This window comes from Gavialis gangeticus, unplaced genomic scaffold (assembly GCF_001723915.1).
Source record: "Gavialis gangeticus isolate Ggan-Ray unplaced genomic scaffold, GavGan_comp1, whole genome shotgun sequence".
Lineage (NCBI taxonomy): Eukaryota > Metazoa > Chordata > Crocodylia > Gavialidae > Gavialis > Gavialis gangeticus.
This window is the reverse complement of record NW_017728998.1, coordinates 24,485,558-24,506,823: the sequence shown is the minus strand read 5'-3', so window position 1 is coordinate 24,506,823 and position 21,266 is coordinate 24,485,558. Positions and strand designations below refer to the sequence as shown.

The 21,266-nt window shown below is 39.3% G+C and overlaps 1 protein-coding gene across 7 annotated transcripts in view; it reads left to right on the top strand.

Annotated features, from left to right (window-relative positions):
- The window catches only part of ZNF536 (zinc finger protein 536), a 605,226-nt gene that overhangs the window by 364,982 nt on the left and 218,978 nt on the right, over positions 1-21,266 (top strand). For all 7 annotated transcript variants that reach the window (XM_019505631.1, XM_019505629.1, XM_019505627.1 and 4 more), the window contains one exon: positions 5,933-7,510. In XM_019505631.1, the coding sequence (XP_019361176.1) occupies positions 5,933-7,510 (1,578 nt within the window). The remainder of the gene's footprint in view (positions 1-5,932; positions 7,511-21,266) is intronic.

Below are 21,266 nucleotides of genomic sequence, written 5' to 3'. Positions count from 1 at the left end.
AGATAAACAGTATGGTGTATGTCTGATATCATACATCAATGCTAAAATTATCAACTGTGATACAGAAAACTACAGAAGCATTAAATGAATATTTCTATCCTTTATTTAGAAAGGAGCAGGAAGATTTATTTTAGAATGATAACATGCAATAAGAAGAATGGTAAATGGCAGCCATTAAAATCAAATGATTCTTAAGGCTAAGGAAAGACACTCAAAAAGCCTGAGGCTGAATCGATTCAGTCTTTGCAGGTTAGTCTAAGCTGCATAGACTGAACCAATAAGCAAGTGAACAGGCATTCATTTTTGATTCCAGAAATGCAGCCACATGCCTGCAGTGGCCCAGGCCAGAAGCCAGGGGGTGCTAGAGCATGCCCTCCTGCTGGGTTGGAGCAGACAGCTTGGGCCAAGGCTAGCCCACCCACCCTGTGAGGGGAGGTGCAAAGCATCCTGGGATGCTGGAGACGGTGAGTTAATTTGAATCTGGAGAGGATCTGGGACAGAAGTTCAATAAATTGAGCTAACCTAAATCAGTTATCTATCCAGGTTTATTTTAAACTGGTTTCAGGCATTTTGAAAGGGGTTTATATGTACAGAATTTCTGTTGTATTACAGATTTGAACTGGTTTCCAATTATTTATGCCAGTTTATGTGTAACTTCTGTCCCTATCCTAAGTGTCTTGGAACACTGTGAAAGTTCCAGACCATTGAGGAAGCAAATTAATGCTGTTCCAATATTTCAGAAAGAAAAAAAAAATCTGGAAAAAAACTACAGTGATTTATTTTGTTAGTAATAAACTATAGAGTAATTTATTTTAGTACCATTTGAACAACAGTCCTAAAAAAATACATGGAAAAAATTATATGCGATTTGTTTGGTAAAGAATTAAAAATGGTGGCAGAATTAATGTCAATCAACATATACTTATGAAAATAGGTCTTACCAAAAATACTTCATTTAATATGTTGATGGTAAAGATTAATATTTAGTTTCTTATGGTCATTTTCTTAACATAATGTATTACTTTTGACATTTTGATAAAAAAACAGTATACAAAATCACTGTGGCCCATATTATAAAATACATTTGTAAACAGGGAGTCATCATGCAGTAGGAGCTTTTCCAGTGAGGTCCCTGGGCCAATGCTTTTCTGTAATGTGAGCAGTCATATAGAAGAAAATCTAAAATTGTTGCTGGCAAAATTTGCCAGAGACACAAGACTTGATGGAAAGGATGCAGAAAGGAGCTACAAAAAGCATTTTGTGTCTTTGAAAATGTGTGAGGAAATGTTAACAGGTGACATGACTACATTCTGTAGCACCTACAAGGGGAAGAGATTTCTCATAGTAGTCAGTTCTTTAATAGAAAAAAAAGACCCACTGAGATGCAGTGATTGGGAGCTGAATCTATACAAATTCAGACTAGATTTCATAGATTTCATAGATGTTAGGGCTGGAAGGGAGAGTGACGAGATAGTGTTTTCTGGCCATAAAATCTACAGATCTATATATTTAATCTGTCAGTGCTCTTGTTTAGCTTCACAGTAGTTTTTTCCTATGCATGGTATGATTATGTGGTATATAAGAACCATAGGTGGGAGTGGTAGTAGTCTGAATAAGATAAACATCCATGTTGTTTATGCAATTCATTGTATGTATAAGTACAGAGCCAGCCTTAGGGGTAGGTGATCTCCCAGGTCCCTACAGTGAGGGGGGTGCCACCTGGTCCTGCCCTGCCCTGGCTGATCCCTGCCCCCTGCCTCCAACTGCAGCTGAAGAGGAACTTGGCATGGGCTGGTGGCCAGGACGGGACCAACCTCAAACCTGAAAGCCCTCATCCCAGCCAGGTCCCTGTAGCGCTGCCACAGGTTGGGACCAAAGTGCCGCTCTTCATCCTCTGCCCATGGGAGGCCCTGGCCCAAAGGAAAGGAATGGTGGGGGGGTGGGCAGGGAGTGCGCCAAATATAAGTTCACCCAGGGTGCCATTTTCCTTAAGGCTGGATCTGTATAAGTATACAATTCCCACTGGGCAGTATGTCTGATTCTACTTGTCTGCCAGGATATTGTCCACTTTTTACAGTAGTCTTGAATTGTTTTGTTGTATCCTGTCAGAGAACAATTCTTATGATTTGACTTGTGCCTGGTAACTGAGACTAGTAGGTAGATGAGAGCAGTGATTATGCCATCTAGATAACTACTGTCTTATGAAATAGTTTTATAACCAGGTACTGGGACAGTTCTCTATTAGGTTGTGAAAGGTTTGTGGAGATGGAAATAAAGCTCAGAGAATTATCCGACAGTCCCATTGTGAACTATGAAAGAATGACCCTTTGATATCAAATTTAGGAAAGTTGTTGAAAAAAGTAATGTTTTCCTCACCTCTACATGGCAGCTTTAATTTATGCAAGCAGAAATTAGGTGTTAAATGACTCACCCAGATGCTGCTCTTGGCACTAACATCAGGGTAATCATTACATGAGGATGAGATTTCTGAAACATTTCATCAAAGTATTAGATACAAACAAGTATACCTCTAACAAGAAAAGTCCTAGCTTGTTTATGCTATTTAGGCTTCCTAGTATTATTATAGTTCCTGATAGAAACAGGGAGGTTCAGGATCTTGCTGGTTTCTCATTAAAAATTTGGGCTATTTCTTTCCCCCAGGAGTTTATAACTACTGCTGCTGGGACTGACACTTGGCACATTATGTCTGGATAGATGGAGTGCCTTGTAAATATCTCTGACCAATTATTCAAGTTAGAAATTGTTCAAATCCCTAAACTTCACAGTTTTGGAGATACTTCAGTTCATCTCTGCTCATTCCACCTTCCATCAGAAGGCCTAACTCACTGGTTCAGAGAGGCCTAGAGCCTTAAACTTTTATAGGCCACAACCTACTTCATCAGATGCTAACTACTTCTCTATATTGGCTTCTGGAATCGCAGCAATTACTTTTGTAAGGGGACTGTTTTTAAATGAGCTAGTCACTTTCATATTTAGATTGTGGGGAACATTTTCAAATATTTTTCTCTGCCACCATTTTTTGGCAAGTCCTCTGATTTAATGGGGGCTCGGTGTATTGCAACATGCTAGATCAGAGTTTGAGCCCTCAGTTTAAATCCTCATTCACAGCCTCGCAAGAGATGGGAGCATTCTAGTTTCAGTGGACTCAGCTCTAGGGGAAATTGGCACTTTTGATCAAACTGTCTCAACTGGTATCCTCTTATAGGCTAGGGCTGATGGGATTTGCGGGGAGTCATGTCCAGGTCTCCTTCAGCAAAGGGAAGGTCACTCTACCATGGGTCTTTGAAAGGAAAATGGAATATCTTCAGGGCTTAGCAATTAAAAATAAAAGTATGTTGTCAGTGCAGAGTGCTTTGGATGGAAGGCACTTTATGAGTGCATAGTATTATTAGTATTTCCTTTAGTTAGCATATTTTAACTCCCTTGCACCCATTTTTAAATATACTTGTTGCCTGAAGCACCTCCTGTATGTTTATAGCATCATTAGCTCAGCCTATATTGTAAAAATCTGCCTTATCATTGCGGAAGTATGTTATCAACAGTTCACACAGCATCTGAAGTGGCAGAGCACAATTTCTAATGATGATGTCACTTGTCATTCAGTGTTTAGATACACCCCAAAAAGAGTTATAATCATAAAGGGAAATGATCAATGATTTAACACTTACGTAAAGATCTAGGTGCTCTTGAATAGTTTTCAGTTAAGTGGAGTTGGAATTAAAAAGTGAAGGCATTTTACATACTGGGCTTTTAGAAATATTGTCTCAGCATCAGAATTGGACTAACATAAAGTTCTTGGACAATGTTTTAAATCCCCTTTTTGTATCAAAGAGAATTAAAAACCTTGTAATGAATTGGTTGTAACATGTAGGGCCAAATACATAGGACCAAGGTCTGGAAGAACAGGAACTCGTTATAAAAACTGGAGCCCATTTATGATGTAAAAACAACATTAATGTAAGCTTGTATTCTGGCCAGCAGCAGAACTGTCACAGAATATTCTTACTGCCAAGAAGAAGAATCTGCACGAGGGAATATACCAAGCAGCAATTGTATTTCAGGTTATGGATGCATATACATAGGCAAATTGCGTTTATTACCCCTTGCCTTGCCCTAAAACACTTCCTATCCTATTGAATTGATTAGAATAAAATAGACTAGACTAGTTCTCTGGTTTTGAGGGAAAGCCAGACTATATGTGGCCAACTTCATCTTACTGACTTTTGAAGGCTGGCATACATTGTTTGAGTTCTTTATGCATTGTAGCTACTAGTACATCTTTGGGTTGGTTCAGGTAGTGCTATATGGCCATCTTGAATGTTCATTAGCTGAATCCCACTTTGCTAATTACAGTCAACAAGAAACTGTTATTTGAAACAAGAAGCTATTTTTTAAACTGTTATTTAACCCTTAAGCCCTCAAAAATATTAAAATCCTTCAGTTTTTACTGGAAATGGATTTTGAAGTTAGTCAAGAATTGGTAACTTTTTGACTACTGTGATAACCTATCCAGTTTTATTGTACAATTCTTATTCTTCTGAAAGAATTTTTAAGACAATTACATATTCCCAGAATGCTTTCACAGAAGGTTTGCATTGTCTATTAGATCCGTTAGAGGGACGGGGAAAAAACCGATAAGAGAAAAAACACTTTCTTCTCGTTGTTGAGGTTCCTCATAAAAATAATTGCTAATTGACAGGGCACTATTAAAAAGAAGCTTACAGTACTGTCAGACTCCTGTCTCTTTCCGTGAGTATTTCCTTTCTCAACTCTACAAGGAAACGTTGATTGCTAACAAGTGCTCTGCATAGATTTGAATTTATATTTATTTAGATGTATTTTCTTTCTGGATATATATCTATGATTGTATGTGAATATTTAATATATGTGTAATATCTTTGAGTTCATTTAAATCATGAGAAGAACAATAAAAGTTTAGTATTGAGTTGAAATATATATTTAATTCATAAAAATCATCTTATATGTTTTAAAACACTATTTAAGCTGATCCTTATCCTCTAGAAAAGTGCTTATTATAGGTAAATTACACTTTTTACTACTAGAACATTAGAAATGCCATTAGTACAAATTTAAGCCACTGCAAAAAACAGTAGATAATGCTAATTTCAAGTACAGAACTTAAATATATTTTGTACCTTTTTACTACTCGTTTTCTTTTTAATTTTATTGACTACTTTTTATTTTAACTATATGTTCTTACATGCTGCAATCATAATGTACTGTAATGATATTAATATTTTATAGAATCTGTATTTATAGTTCTTTATTTAGAAACAATGCAGTAGGTCTGCAGATCTTTGAATCCTTCTGGAATGGTGCCCTCCAAATAATGATAAATTACTTGTGCAGTATGCCATTTGCTAATTATATCCATGATTTACTGCAGAGCAAGACTTAAATCATTCATTTCAGTCTTGCGTAACAGTGCCATAAAATTTTTAGGTTTAAAAATGGTTTCCATGTGTATAATTTAAACAAATTTTAGAGCAATTGTATACACAAAATATTGCAACCATCCATTTGTTACATACTTCGTCTCTCTTTTTTTTAACTTGTATTTTTAATGATTACTGTGGTTGAAATTGTTATGCTTCATTTTCATAATCATAGCTTTTAATTCTACAACAGTTTTCTACATGTTAGATTAAGAAAAAGATAGCTAATTGTGTGTAGATAGCATGTCATTCCTGAATAGCCCCACATGCTAGGATCCCATTAAAAAAAATCTTAAAATGATTAATTATTCCTGTATTAAAGAAACATCTCTTAAAAATTATCTGTTAGCTGGGGGTTTTATGTTTAAAGAACAAAAGTTGATTTTCCTGCATTGCTCCATAGACCAAAGCACAGCTAACACAGTATGTATTTGTCTTTTTACACAAATTTCTAGGTGAGAAACCTTACAAGTGTCCACATTGTGATTATGCTGGCACCCAGTCTGCATCCCTCAAATACCACTTGGAACGGCACCATCGGGAGCGACAGAATGGAGCAGGACCTCTCCCTGGGTCTCAAAGTCAAGAACACAAGGATGAAACCTCAAGTAAAGGATCGGTGTTTATAAGGCCAGACATACTGAGAGGAGCCTTCAAGGGGCTTCCTGGCATTGATTTCCGAAGTGGCATGGTCTCTCAGCAGTGGGCATCAGGAATGCTTTCTTCTGGAGACCAACAAGGACAAGCAGCTAGTATGTCTTCTGATGTGTCTTCCGAGAATATGAAGGGTTCTGACATATCCTCCAAAGGAACACACTTTTCTGAACTCGGCCGAGCTTATCAGAGCATGGTTGGAAATGGAGTGAACTTTCAAGGGTCTTTGCAAGCTTTCATGGATAGCTTTGTCCTGAGTTCCTTGAAGAAGGAAAAAGAAATGAAGGATAAGGCCCAATCAGATCCACTTTCCACAAAAACTCTGGGCTCAGATAGCAGCGAGGAAAAAATAAATAGCAAGTCCTCACAACGAAAAGCAGAAAAATCCCAATATGAACCTCTTGACTTATCTGTGAGACCAGATGCCACCTCACTTCCAGGTTCATCTGTCACAGTTCAAGACAATATTGCTTGGCATGGCTGCTTATTTTGTTCCTTTACAACTTCATCTATGGAACTAATGGCACTGCATCTCCAAGCTAATCACTTAGGCAAAGCTAAACGTAAAGATAATATTTTAGGAAATAGCAAAGATCAATCTTGGGAAGCTTTGGCTTCAGCAAATAAAGTCAGTTTGCTCCCCTCCTCAGGACAGTCCAGCAAAGAGGCAATAGTTTCAAATTTGATCAGCCAGCTGGACTCTGCTTCTGAGAAAATGACCCAAGGACAAAATAAAGAGGTGCTGGCAGAACAAAAGAATGCTTCCTGGCCCAGCCATATGGAGTCTCCTTTTTGTAATTTTACAACAGACTTCTACAAGCAATTTGGTGTTTATCCGGGTGTTATTGGCACGGGAGCACAAAATTCTTGCACCAGTAATGACCCCGAAGTAAAAACACAATCTGAAGATGACTCAAATATGCTGCTCTCTGACTCTGTAAATAAAAGTGCTACTGATGACCTGTCTGACATAGCTTCATCTGAGGATATGGAATCCTCCAAGGAAGAAAACATTGAAGATGAGGACATTGAAACAGAACCAGATATTATGAACAAGCCGCTGTCTGCCCTAAATAAAGAATGCAGTGAAGGAGGTGACAATATACAAAATACAGTCACCTCACCATCAACACAAGGACTCATATCACCGTTGCCACAAACATCAGAAAAGCAGTGGCACAGTCAGAATCTTCTTTCCTCCCATGAAACCGCACAAGGTGTAATGAAACCCGAACAAGTTCAGGGTCCCCAGGTCCTGGAGAAGCAGATGAACATGTTATCAGTCTTAAGAGCTTACAGCTCAGATGGCTTAGCAGCCTTTAATGGACTTGCAAGTAGCACATCAAGTAGTGGATGTATCAAGAGACCTGACTTGTGTGGTAAGTTTTAGACCTTCTTTTAGACCATTTCAGAAAACATTTGTGCAGAATCACAAAGCTGTTCTCTAAATATACTTAATCATGTTTGCTAGGAAATACAATTTAAAAAAAAAAAGGTTAACAAAAACCCAGTGGGCTAAATTTTAGTCTATGTGTTTTCCACCACTGAAATCAGTGGTTCTGCATGCATGTAGCTGACAGCTCAAGATAGCCCTCTATGTGCAGCCTAGATTTGCATACACTTATCTAATTTCTTTTAGAAATTATATATATATTTTTAAATTAGAATAGCGACAATATAGAAGATCTGTGCTAGTGGCATTTGAAGGGGACATTTACTTCTTTAGTTTATACAAGGGGGAAAAGTTCTATAAAAATGACATGGTAACTTGCAAACTTTTCAGTATTTTGATATTACAAGAAAGAACCTAAGAAAAACGCTGGATGATTTGACAAACCAATCCCACTTTCTCATTCTTTTTCTTTCTATTGGATTAGGGCATATTAAATTAATTTACATAACGCTAATCAAATTATATGCCAAGTGGATGGAAAATTCCTCTCTGTAGGCAGAAATTCAGGTTTTCCCCCTCTTTTTTACATTTTTGTGACTTGTTTCAATGTGAGCCATAAAGTAGTTATATTTGATTATTTTCAGAGGCTAGATAACTGTTTTCACTGTTCTAACTCGAGGTTGTACAAGTTGTGAATTGCCTAATTAAGATTATGCCTGCAGGTAATTTAAAAAAAATGCAACACTTATCCTTATTTATCTCTGATTTACTAAATGGAGTTTTATGTCTTCAGCTGAGACATTCTCTTTGCCAAAAGTGAAAAGATAAAATCATTTGGGCAGAATATGACAGAGGTTATTTTTTTAAATTCATCTACCATTCTTGAAGCCTTCTTTTAGTTGTAATAAGACTCTAGGACATAGTCCCTTTGAAAATTAGTCATTTTCAAAAAAGTAGTGCTAGCAGATGATAGGGAAGAGATGGGGACCCCTGATGTGTTTCCAATCCTGAGAAGTATTGGAGTAAGATTTCACTTTGCCTACAAACTTAATCGAAAGTAGAACTTGCGATCAGCATAAGTGTTCATTACAGCAAGGACTTCCTTTGCATGATATAACAAGCTAAGAGAAAGAGTAGTTTACATTCATCAGGTTTTGACAACTCAAAACATAGGCCCTAGTCCTGTAAATACATAAGGCCTTTTCTTAACTTCAGGAAAAGAGACACATGCACAAGTATTTGCAGTGCTTTACTGGTCAATGTGTCTTTTCTAACTGAACTAGAAGTAGGTAGTTAGAAATGCGATCAACGTGTGATCAGAAATCAGTGAATGGATTTCTGATACTACTTCTACAATGTAGTTCATAACTTCCCACGAGGCATACATTTTCATCCCTGCGAAATGATGTTAAGAAGTTGTGAAGTCATGAAAACAACAAAAAAACCTCAACTTTATCAAAAAAACAAAAGTTAAAGGCCACTGAAAACATTTTTCCAGCAAACTCCTCATGGCTTTGCTGTGTTAAAAATAACATGTGTTCTGCTCCTTTATAATATCTTCAGGAATCTGCATGCCAACAAGAATCCAGCATTTAGAGAAGATTTAAAAACAAAAAAGCCACTAATGCTGGTACTGAAATTATATCATATTACTTCTATTCGTTTTTCCACCTTCCAATCAATTCAATAGGCATTTCATGCATTGCTGAGTTTATGAGAATTTATTAAAGATCAACTCTATTTCACAATTTCTACCTAGTGAGAATGCATTTAACTTGACGCATGGGGGGAATCTTACACGACACAAGCTTGTCTGCTCCATTTCATAAGTTTTTTTTTCATTTAAATGCAGTGTGAGTTGTCCTTTTTCCTCCCTCCAAAAAGAGCATTTTCAAAGTCTTAGCTGACATTTCTTCTGTTCATTTGCAGAAAAGGAGTCAAGAGCTCATGATTTAAATAGTTTGATTAACCTTTCTGTATATCTCTTAACAAAAGAGGATCAGGACCAACAAGCCCAGTGGTGATAATTTCTTATTTGGTTAGTTTAGTTGCCACCCTGTTGTGAATTCTGTCATGTGTTTTCATTTTCTCTATGACATTTTGTTCTGTGAAATCGTGCTCCATCTGTGTGTGTTAGTGTGGGGAGTCTCACCTGATGCTTCTGCACTTGAGGATTAGCCAGCAGGAGCATGCTGCAAATTTATTAGCTCCAGCCTTCCAGCACCTCAATAATGGTCCTCACTGTCTCTCTTACTGTCTGAGAGATCAGAAAGTTAGAGACCCTAATCTGCTATCAGATTTCAGGGCATTGCTCATAGGCTCAGAGACATTCTTTGTATTTTGGGAGCCCATCACGACTGAAGAAAGGGGGGCAGTGGTGTATAGCCAGTGAACATAAAGGTTGTTGCCATGTGAACATCAGTAACATCCCAGGAGCGTCAGCATTATTAGGACATTTCTCGGATACTGTACTTTCCCACTTTATTCTCTGTATGTGATTACAGAGACAAGTCTCTTGTTCTTTCTTCTGTCACAAAGATTTTTTCATAATTATTAAAATACCATAATGTATTGGAGTGAATTAGGAGTATTCCTTAGTTTGACTACACTTACTAAATTACATTTCTGGTTCCATAGAAGTTGGGTTTAATTTTTCAGATAGGTAAAGTCAGTTTCAACTGACTTGCTAGTGGATTTTGGCTTGGAATTATGGCTTAGTGTATAAAGCACAGGAGTAGAAATGGTGCAATCTGATTCCAGCTGGGTTGTTACGTGGCCTTGGCAAGTAACTTAACCTGGCAGTGCCTCAGTTTCCTTGGGTGTAATATGGCTGTAATGATGCTGTGAAGCATAATTGTAAAATAATTTGAAATGCTTGGAAGGCATTACAAATTTGCAAAATATTCTTAATTTTATATTATATAAAAACAGAGCATGTTTTCTACGTCACCACAATCACATAAGATATTTTTCATATCTCCCTTTTACTTACATAGTTGGATGGCGAGCAGACAGGAAGGAGGCAGTGCAGCTTGGGATGCACTCTGACTTCCTAAACTTGCCTAGACTCAGTGCTTGCATCTTGAATGGACATTCCAGTGAGCTGAACTAGATTGTCTCTGATGCCCTATGCTATTCATGAATGAGGATACGTTTATGCATCTGGAAAGTGATTTGTAGCCCCCAATTCAGCTGAGCTTAGCATTCATTTGACATGGAGGAGGTGTACAGCATAATGAAAAATCTTCTGACTATGTAAAGATTGGCTTAGTTAGTATATTGCTATTTTTACACCTTTATTAATTCTAATGCAATGTGGAGATTAAAGTTGCCATGGTCTGTCACTATTCTGTAAGGAAAGGGCTATAAAAATCAGTATTTGTTTCTATTTAGGTCTCCTCCTTCTCCCTACTTGCCTCCACATGTATGTTGAATTTTTTAACACAGTTATGCCTCCTATCCCAAGTCACTAATTTGTTCTAGACATGCACAGGATATATTTTCTTAAATGTCCCCCTCCAAGCCCCCAAGCCCTTTATGCTTTGTGCCTAAGACAAGAAAAATCCCTATATGCAGTGTATGCATGGAATGTATTAAGGCTTTCAAGGAACATGTAGCTCCAGAACAAACCGTTGGACAGAGATATTGGTGGACATTAGTTGGTATTGTTACAGAATTTATATGACAATGTCCTGAAAAGTTAGTTCCATGTTAGTCTTTTAAATTTAATCTATTTCCCTTCATGCTCCCTTTATCTACTTGCACTGGCTCCGCCTTATTTTCAGCTTTCCTTCTGTGTGAAAATCAAATAGAACAGAGCTGCCCAACTTCTAGGTGGTCAAGAGCTGAATACATCACGGGCCATATCAGCAGGAGTTTCACACATGCCAGCCACTCCAAAGTGAGCTGCAGGTCCTTGGGTCACAAGCCATAAGGATGCTCCCAACCCCACTGCTGCACCATGCACCCATGGCTCCCCTTCCAATCAACTGTGCATCTGTAAGGGGCCCTCTCCCCCTTCACTGCTGCACCATGTGCCCATGCCTTCCCCCACTACTGCACTGCACACCCATGTACCCTGCCCCACTGTTGCACCATGTACCTGCACAGGCCTTTCCCCATCACTGCTGCACGTATTGCCCACACAGCCTCAGGCTCACCCAGCCATGCAACCACTATGTTTGCCCCACTACAAACATATTGGCTTCCTTTCTTCCTGGGGCAGGTGCAGGCAGTGAAAGCCAGAGGAGGGAGGGAGAAACCTGGAGACTCTGGTTGTTGTTGCAACTGAAATTTTGGGAGTGGAGAGAGGGAGCAGTGGCTGGGCCAGGAGCCTAGAACAGAAGCAGGGGTTAGAACAGAAGCAGGGGTTGAGGATGGGCTGCAACTTAACCCCTTGCTGGCTGCATGCAGCCCATGGAGTGCCAGTTGAACAGTCTTGAAATAGGCCACTTCTGCTTAGACAGGAGGGCTAGGGGCAAACATTACACATAAACCAGTATAAGTGATCAGGAACTGGTTTAAACCTGTAACAGAGACAGGGGGTATTTGTACACATGCATGTGCCACCAGGCACGTTAAAAAGTGCCCAGTGCTGCAGTGCATACATTTGTATAAACAGTGAAATGCACATCAGGGATGAGAAAATGGCAGTGGTGCACTTTTGAACTAAAACACATCAAAGCTGTTTTAGTTCAAAAGTGCACTGCCACCATTTTCTGCACGCTGATGCACATTTTGCTGTTTAGACAAATGCATGCGATGCAGCACTGGGCATATCAGTTTGCATGCTCCACAGACTCCATGAATTGATTCTGCTCTGACACGCTGGATTTCCGGTGCGTTGGAGTAGACAAAGGTATGTGCATGGGCAACTGGTGCCTCCTGACTCTGGGGGGGCACCAGTGGCTGATTGCTGACCCCAGAAGCACAGGCAAAACCGGAAGTGCTGCTGGTGCTTCTCAGGGGAGCCCCAGTTGGTGCTCCCTACTCCCCAGCTGTCAAGGGCCAATTTCAGGGGGGCATGCATTGTCTCTGGGTATGTGTATAAATGCCCAGATGTTCAGTGCACGTAGAGCAGTTTCAAAATGGCCGAACCCAGTTTAATATAGACGTGGATGGATGTCACGTCAGACTTAACTAATGACTCTATAATCTATGAATCTATGAAATTAGGTTAACCAATCTATCAAACTTTTGTCCCAGATCCCCTTCCAACTCAAGTTACCTTGCAGGCCCCCACAATCCCAGGGTGCTTTGCGCCCTGCAAGCCATCTTCACAGGGCACGTGGACTAGCCTCAGCTGTACTGTCTGCTCCAGCTGGGTTGGGCTGGCCCTGCCCCTGGGCTGTCACAGAGCTGAGGTGGCAAAGCCCCTGCTCCCTAGCCTGCATCCTGCCTGTGCCTGTCAGTCCAGTAGGGCAGGGGGGGAAGTGGAAAAAGAGCCACCCCCAGCCCCAGCCCAAGCCCCAGTCTGCCAAGATTCTCATCTCTTCCCCCTTGATGGTTGGTGGGAAGCAGTACACCATCTGGGTGCCAGGGGACTGCCCATGCAAGGGGGAACCACCTCAAGGAGTTGGCCTCCCCTGCCACAGGAGTCTGGGGGATTCCCTCCCCCCCATATGGTCCAGCTGAGCCAGATGGGAGGCATTCCCCTGTCCTGGAGGCTCCCCTGTGTGGGCAGCCCCATGGCACCAGGACAAGAACTCCTTCCTCCCGCTGCAGAGGGACAGTAGGGGGTTGGGGGCACATACTTGGCAGCCAATCAGGGATGACCCTGGCTCATCTGGCTTGGCTTGGCTTAGGTCAGCAATGTCTTTCAGGCTGTGAGTCATGCTCTAGCATCCCCCACCTTCTGTCCTGGACCAGTGCAAGTATCTGGCTGCCTTTCCCAATGGAGAACTGAACATGAGTTCAGTTCATCCTGTGCTTCTTAGAGAAACCTGCAAACATTGAATCAATTTCTCCTCAGGCTTTTTGACTGTCTGCACTTAGCCAAGGTGCTTAGGATGGAGTCACTACAAACATAGCATTTCAAACACCTTCTGAGTGTGGAACTGCTTTTAGTAGCACAGGAAGGTAGACTGGGAGAGGAGGAAGATAGTTTGTGTCTGATTATTATTATTGCTTTAGTGTCACATAATTATAGTCCTCTATCCCAATATTTTAGTAGATGGATTTAGTTAGGCTAAATGATTGCTCCCTCTGAAGTTAAAAAACAAAAAGACTAACACTAACACTTCCAAACCTGTGGAGTGCCACAGCTAGCAGTGCAGAAAACAGTTGCTTTAATTGCCACATTTTGGTGCTAACTTCACTTGTATCCATTTTATACAACTGAAGCCATGTTAGGTAGGAATAAAGGCTGCCTATACATGTGCTCAGGAGGTGGAGGGGGGTTTTATTAGAGTGATTTCCAGAGAGCCACTCTAATTTAAACACCACACCATCACATGTATTAAGCCCCCATGCATTTAAAAATGGCTGTGGGATGCTTTAACTTAAGCTCATTTGATGAGCTTTAGTAAAAATGCCCCAGTGGCCATTTTTGAACCTGGGGGTCTTATACATGTGATGCTGTGGTGATAGTAGTGCTTTCTAATTAGAATTCAGACTGGACTCAATTAATCGAGTGTGCTCTGACACGTCCTAATTAGAATTGGAACATGTGTATAGATACCCAAAGAGCCTGAAAACTTCCTACCTTTAGTGCAGCTATGGGTGAGACAGGTTGGTCTTTGGTGCAGGAAAGCATAGCACCCATGTGTAATTTAGTTCAAGGTACTACCACAAACGGCTGGCTTCTGCCATGGCAAGAATAATCAAAGTATTTCTTCTTAAGCCATTTTAGAAATGTATTAAAAGAATTATTTTGCCGCCTTTGTTGGTACGAGAGTTTGGGAAACTGTTTACTTCACTTGTCAGTCAGGACTTTCGAGACCTGATTCTGATCTCAGAACTGGGTCTTCCACAAGTGCAGCTCCACTGCGTTTTCTGGAGTTACTTTTAGTGTGCACCCAAGTAAGTGAATCAATATTAGGTTTTAGCTCCATTTAGGATGTTGCATTATCATTTGCATGGTAATATTAAATCACACTCATATGGCTTCCTTCCTTTTTTAATTAACTGGGAATGCCAGTGATCCAGTGAAGTTTGTGCTGCTAGATAAAAGGGCTGGTCTGTGAATAGCATTGTATTTGCCAAATGGTTCACTAGTCATTTCAGCACAAACAAATGGATGGTGTCTGTAAGTCTGCAAACACTGTTGACATTTAGCCTTGTTTATGTTACCATCCTTTTGCTGCATATTTTTGGCTCAAAAAGCTACTGTCTGAATCAACAGTGACTTCCTAACCAGAAACTAAGGACTCAGTCTTGTATTCCTTACTCTTGATTAGTGCAACTGCTGGCTTAAGTGTTGGAGAATCAGGTCCTGTGCTTATTTGGCTTTAAATGTCATTGCTTCATTTTCATTTAATTTGATCATGTTGTGTTATGATACATCAGAACCTGGCTGGGTGAGAATGGTCACCAGCACCCCAGTGTTCAGTAAGGCACACTTTTTATTTCTTGTTATGTTTCTATTTTGGTATTAACCTCCAGCTAACCCTGGATGCATCTACATGTTCAATTAATGTGCTTTAGGTAATGCACTTTAAATCTAGTGCCTCCATTGTGAATTACTAGAATAATGTGCATTAGCCTATTTTAATGCACATTAGCTAAAGAGCACGGGGCGTTTATAGAAGTGCTCTGAGAGGCGGTGAAAGCACTTAAATTAAAGAGGCTCCAAGAATGTTATGTGTATCAGCATCCCTGCACTGAAAAATGGTAGTGGGGGCGCTTTAAAGCTCTTCAAATCAGCTTTAGTTAAAGTACCTCTGCTACAATTTTTCAATGTGGGGATGCTAATATACATGATGTTGGAGTCTGCTGGAGCACAGTAATTACCACGTTCTAGCAGATTTGATTAACCAAGTCTGCTCTGACGCACTGTAATTACAACACATCAGAGAAGCCACTCTGTATGTGTATAAGCGCCCATGGTTTTTTCTGATGCTTTATTGTGCATTAAAATCAGTTAGTGTGCATTAAAGTGCACGTGTAGATGTACCCCTGTTCCCTGAATTTCAGATAATTAACCTCCATAGTATGTGATCCTGCTGAGCAGTGCTGAGTGTTCCCTGTTCCTACTGGAGCAGGTTCTCACAGGACTGGATCTGAAAGAGGGACATGCATTTGCAAAAGGAGGCCTTAATGTGTACCCCAGATTCAGGTATCTCTGGCCAGCCATAACAGCACAAATCCCTACCATAGAAATGTTGTTTGTTTTTTTCTTTGCAGAGGCAAGATGCTACTCTACAGCTCAGACTTGTATGGTTTTATCCTAAGTTTCAATTTCTGAACAACATATGTTTTGTAATGTCCAGGTTTAATTTAAATTGCAATGATTGGATATTGCACAGATCTAGGCATGAGAGAAAAAGGTAAGGTCTGTATCCAGATCTTCCCAGAGATAGAAAATATTCCCATCTGGGTTTTGGTTCAGGTATATCTCTTCTGCGATCTGATATCCAGCACTGCTATAGCTTCTCATAAGCCTGCACTAACAATATATATGTTCTTGTTTAAGTAAGAACTAAATGTGCAAAAAATACTATATCCTAAGACTGGTTTTAAACAATTAGTCTGACAGCAATTGTCATTTTATTTTTCTGGCTTTCTGAAATAAATAATCAAATTCTTCTTTGAAATATTAGTAATTTAGAAAGTTCTCTCACAGGTGAGACTTTGTTATATACAATATTGAATATCTGGACTTGCTGTTTTTTTCTCTAATGTACCTTGGTGATTAGACTACCTGGAATAAATTTAATTACCTGTGGCTTGTTAATTACTTCAGCAAAGAAAAAATGACATACCTATGTTTGTGAAGCAGATACTCTTAAATGTAGGCATTAATATATGTATACTCAGCTTATCCACAATATATAACAAATCATCACAGTAATCCAAAAATAGAGGTTTATGATATGTTCTGTTATTTATGTATTTAGCAAGCCTAGGGAATGGACTTTAGTATGAATGGAAGTTCCCTTAAAAGTTTTAAGGTTATTTATTGTCATTTCTATTTCAGTTTTTGATGGTCCTGTATTTTGTAATGCTTTAGCAGGGGAAAAAAACTGTAGTTATCTTTTTCATATTCTTAAAGCAATATTTCCAGCTTAGCATATTGTGCCAGGTTTTCCAATATTAACCAAGAAAGACAGTAAAATTCAATGAACAGCACTCTGACAACCACAATTTAAAAACCTGTGATTGAAATGAAATGTGTAAACTTCTGCTGGGTTATCATGTGCTTTGGAATAGAGTATTGTTGAAAGTAATTAGAAAATATATTGAGGTTTCCTGGTAATGAAGGTATGTAAGTTTAATAATTGTTGCTTTCTGAATAAGTGTCAAACTATATCTTTAATGTATATGGAGTTACAAGTTAGGTCAGTTTTGAATGGAATGTAAAACAATACTAAAATGCTTCAATAACTTATCTCAGTGTTGCTAATAAAAAAAAGCTGTTAACCATTAGTGCAGTTTTGAGTCATTTTGTTAATTCGTTCAACAAAACTCTTTAAGAAACTGTTTTATCTATTGCAAGACTGAAGACCACTAATAGAATCCACCATTTGTTAGACGCTTTAAGAGGCAAACTCGACAAAGCAACTTATTGCATTTTTAGTAAATATACCAAATAAAATGCCATTTTTAAAAGAGATGGGTTGGAAATATTTTCCTTTGTTGGTGGTCTCTCATTAGAACAATGCAATGTTTGGTTAGATATATAGATCCTGGGATGTGCGTTCTCACTGGCATATATTGAGAATAATTCTACTGAAGTCAAGAGAGTTATGTACAAGTCATACTGGTGCTAGTAAGACAAAAAAGGCAGCCCTATAAGTTTAATATATGCATTAGTGGGCTCTGACTTTGAGGGTCCAATCCTACAATTTGGAATGAGTAGGAATTTGTGCTTAGTCCCTGTTTGTAGGGACAAAAATAAAGCATAAACCAGTATAAGTGATCAGAAACCAGTACAAATCTGTAACACAACAGAAGTTCAGTGCACATAAACCACTTTCAAAATGGCTGAAACCATTTCAGTTAAATCAGTTTATTGAATGTCTATCCCAGATCCCCTCCAGATTCAAATTAACTCACAGTCTCCCAGCACCCCAGGATGCTTTTCACCTCCCCTGCAAACCCCACCTTGAAGGGCGGGTGGGCTAGCCTTGGCCCAAGCTGTCTGCTCCAGCTGAGCAGGGAGGCATGTTCTAGTGCTCCCTGGCTTTGGGACTGGGCCATTGCAGGCATGTGGTTGCATTTCCAGAACATCTGTTCACTTGCTTATCAGTTCAATTTATGCAGTTTAGACTAACCTGCAAAGATTAAATTGATTCAGCCTCAAGCTTTTTGACCGTCTGTCCTTAGCCTGTATGTACAAATTATATCAATGAATATGAAGAATATGGTATGCAGTTCTATATAGTCATCCTATTTTACTTTGCTTTACCTTTCAATGAGTTCCAGTTTGTTAGTAAGCCTCACAAATAGTGCACTATTTAAAAGTGTCCCATCTACCTACTAATTTTTTTTTCCCATGCAAAAGGTATGTGGCACAAGTCTTTTAACAATTATTGTCACCATAGACTCTCATGCGGTTCTATTTGGGATATAAAAGAAAACGTAGGGAAACAAGTAAACAGCAGTTGGTTCTGCATACCGCAAACACTGAGAATTGTGCTTATTGCTGAAAACAGCTCTACTGAAATAAATGAGATTATTTACAGTATCGCAGTAGGTATCAACCATGTAGTAAGTTTGGTATGTCTACACCCAAAGGTGGACATCTTTCGTTTAATAGATTCATTAAGCCTCAGTAGAAGTTAGGGATAAATATAACTGGGGCTTTATATTGTCTTCTCTCTCCCCATGGCACATCTTCATTAATGCTGTCAGTTCTGAATAACATATTGGTACTTTTTATTTATTCCACCAAACACCATGAGTCAGGACCTGACATTTTAGAGTTCTGTGTCATACTGAGAAAAATCTGTAGTTCAGCAGTAGGACAATTATATTATTTTGGAATGGCTAGAAATAATACAGCATTTGTGAGACAACTGTAACATTTATCCAGACTCAGTGTGAGATTATTCTTCCTTTTATTTGGATAGAACTTCTAAAAAAAGTACCAACTACAAGAAAAAAAAAAAAGCAAGAAGAAAAAGTTGCAATTATGAACCTATGCAACCCCCATAGGGCATAGTCTCATATAATACTACAGGTGCTATATGACTAAACTTCTATGCATTGATCTGTGAATATAGTTCTTATTCTTCTGTGGGCAATATGGCTAAGAGGAAAATGTCTCTGCAATACAATAGATCATTTGTCTGAACAGCATAACCTAAGGTCCATAATATCAAGTTGAAAGTTGTAATTATACAGCTGCAGTCACACCGCTCTAACAGAGTCTGTGTCAGCACTTGCATTATATAAGAAATCCTGTTTTCAAGGATTGATGAGTCATAAATATAAAAAAAATCTCGCTAAACAATTATTTTAGCTGTTCCAAAGTAATGCTTAGGTACTGGCTTTGTATTGATGTTTCCAGGATATGGCCATGTCTCTTGGATTAACCCACAGGCTAGCTCTACAGTTTGTCCACTACTTACCTTTGCTAATAACCACATAACTTCCAGGAACATGACAAATGGCCACTGATTGGGAAAGGTTCTGGTCCTTGTGCATTGAATGACCAGTTTGAAAAAAGGAAGTTGCAGACCTCTCAGCTGAAGAGAAGCAGTAGCAAAATTAGGAGGCTTCACCCAACCCCCCTCAACAGTAGGTTTGAGGCTTATATGTGTCCTTAAAAACAGGGCCCAAAATGTTTCCTAGATCATACATAATAAACTCTTCTTCCTTGGGGTGAAAGCACCAGAGGTTATGGTCATATGCCCATCATGCATCACTACTGTATTACTTGGCTTGGTAAAATTAGGTTTTCACAATCAGCTGTCTCCAGTGTCTATTTGATTTAAGTACTCTGGTTCGGACACTTCCCTACAACACTCCTGTTACACTTTTCTTAATTTAACATTCCCTGAAGGTGTATCTTTCAAGTTAACAGTAACCTTTAGTACCTTTTAATGCAGCAGCACATTCACTGATAATAAATAAATGGGAATGAGGCTTATTTACAACAGGATAGCAGAGGAGGAAAATGCAGCAAGCATTATATGAGAAAGAATATAAAATAAATATTCTTAACACTAAGAACAAATATCAGAGACTGCAGAGGCTTTCCTGACACATACACATGCAGAAGGTGATAGATCGAAATGCTGGACATCAATTACTTAATATTTTTCCTTGTAATAAGATTCTACTGATGAGGCCATAATCATTTACAAGCAGGTATTCCTGAATTTCAAACCCAACCTCAGTGATTTACACTGAAAACCCTTGTAGCCACCACCTAGTGAAGTATAGGTGAACAAGCTTCTTTAAGCCAATCTTTTGTGATCCACAGTTTCTGTAGTGCACGTTCTTTAGTTGTTCTATGCATAGAGCATCCATTCTTCCGTGCACAGAGCAACAGTGGAATAGAAAATAGAATGTCATGCTGTGAATCAGAGAAGGATTTGTACCCTAATTATGTCTTAAGAAAAAGGCTAAGACATATAAGGATATGTGCTATGAATCTGACAAAAGCAACCCTGTAAGCTTGGAGGCTGGGACTGCCAGTCAGGAATTCATACGTTCTAGTACAGGTCTAGCCGTGATTTCCTCAGGATAGGGAACGTTCATAAGCTTCTCGCCTCAGTTTCCTTATGGTAAATGAAGAATAATAATATTAACTCTCTGGTAGGAGTATTGCAAGGCTAAATGAAAGATTTGGCTTGAAGTGATCATAACAATGACTTCCTAGACAGTTTGGACCATATCTTTCCTTCTCCTGGACACCAGCTGCCAGTTGAGAGGTGAGGCTGTTCATACCTGTACAAGCTTTTAAAAAATGTGGCCTTTATGTCTTCAAGTCAAAATCCATGAATTTGGATCTGAGGGCTGTTCCCACTTGTGCTGGCAGAACAGCTCTCAATTCTCAATCCGATGATTTACAGATTGCATCACCCATGCCCTCAGCCCACTTTCCACACTAGGGACTGCAAGGAGCAAGTGGGAAGATGTGGGGGAAGGAAATCTTACACTGCCAGTTTAGGTCTGGTGCCGTTTGCCACCAGATCAGCACAAACTCACTATTCCCAGCTCTGAGGATCTGCCGCTATATATGCTTTTATTCATGTTTGATTAATTAAGCATTCCCAGGATCCACTCCTCTTCACTTCTGAAACTATCCTCAATAGTTTGTTATCTTCCCAGGACTAGATATGGGCCCTCTGGTGGCCAGAATAAACCTTTCACAGTTCCATGGCTGCTGACCACAAACTGGGGACCTTGTAGTGGAAACATCTTCTGCAAGTTTTTGATGGTAGTGAATTCAAGTCATTAATTGCAATTGTAATTTTATGTTTCCATTGTCTGCTGCTCATCAGCACTATTCTAGATGAATAAATTCTTCCTGCTTCTCAAAGGCCAAAACATACAATTGATCCAGAACATTTCTCATGTATAACAAGGCAAGTGGGGGTAGGGTGGCATGGGCACTAAGGTTGTGGGTTTGA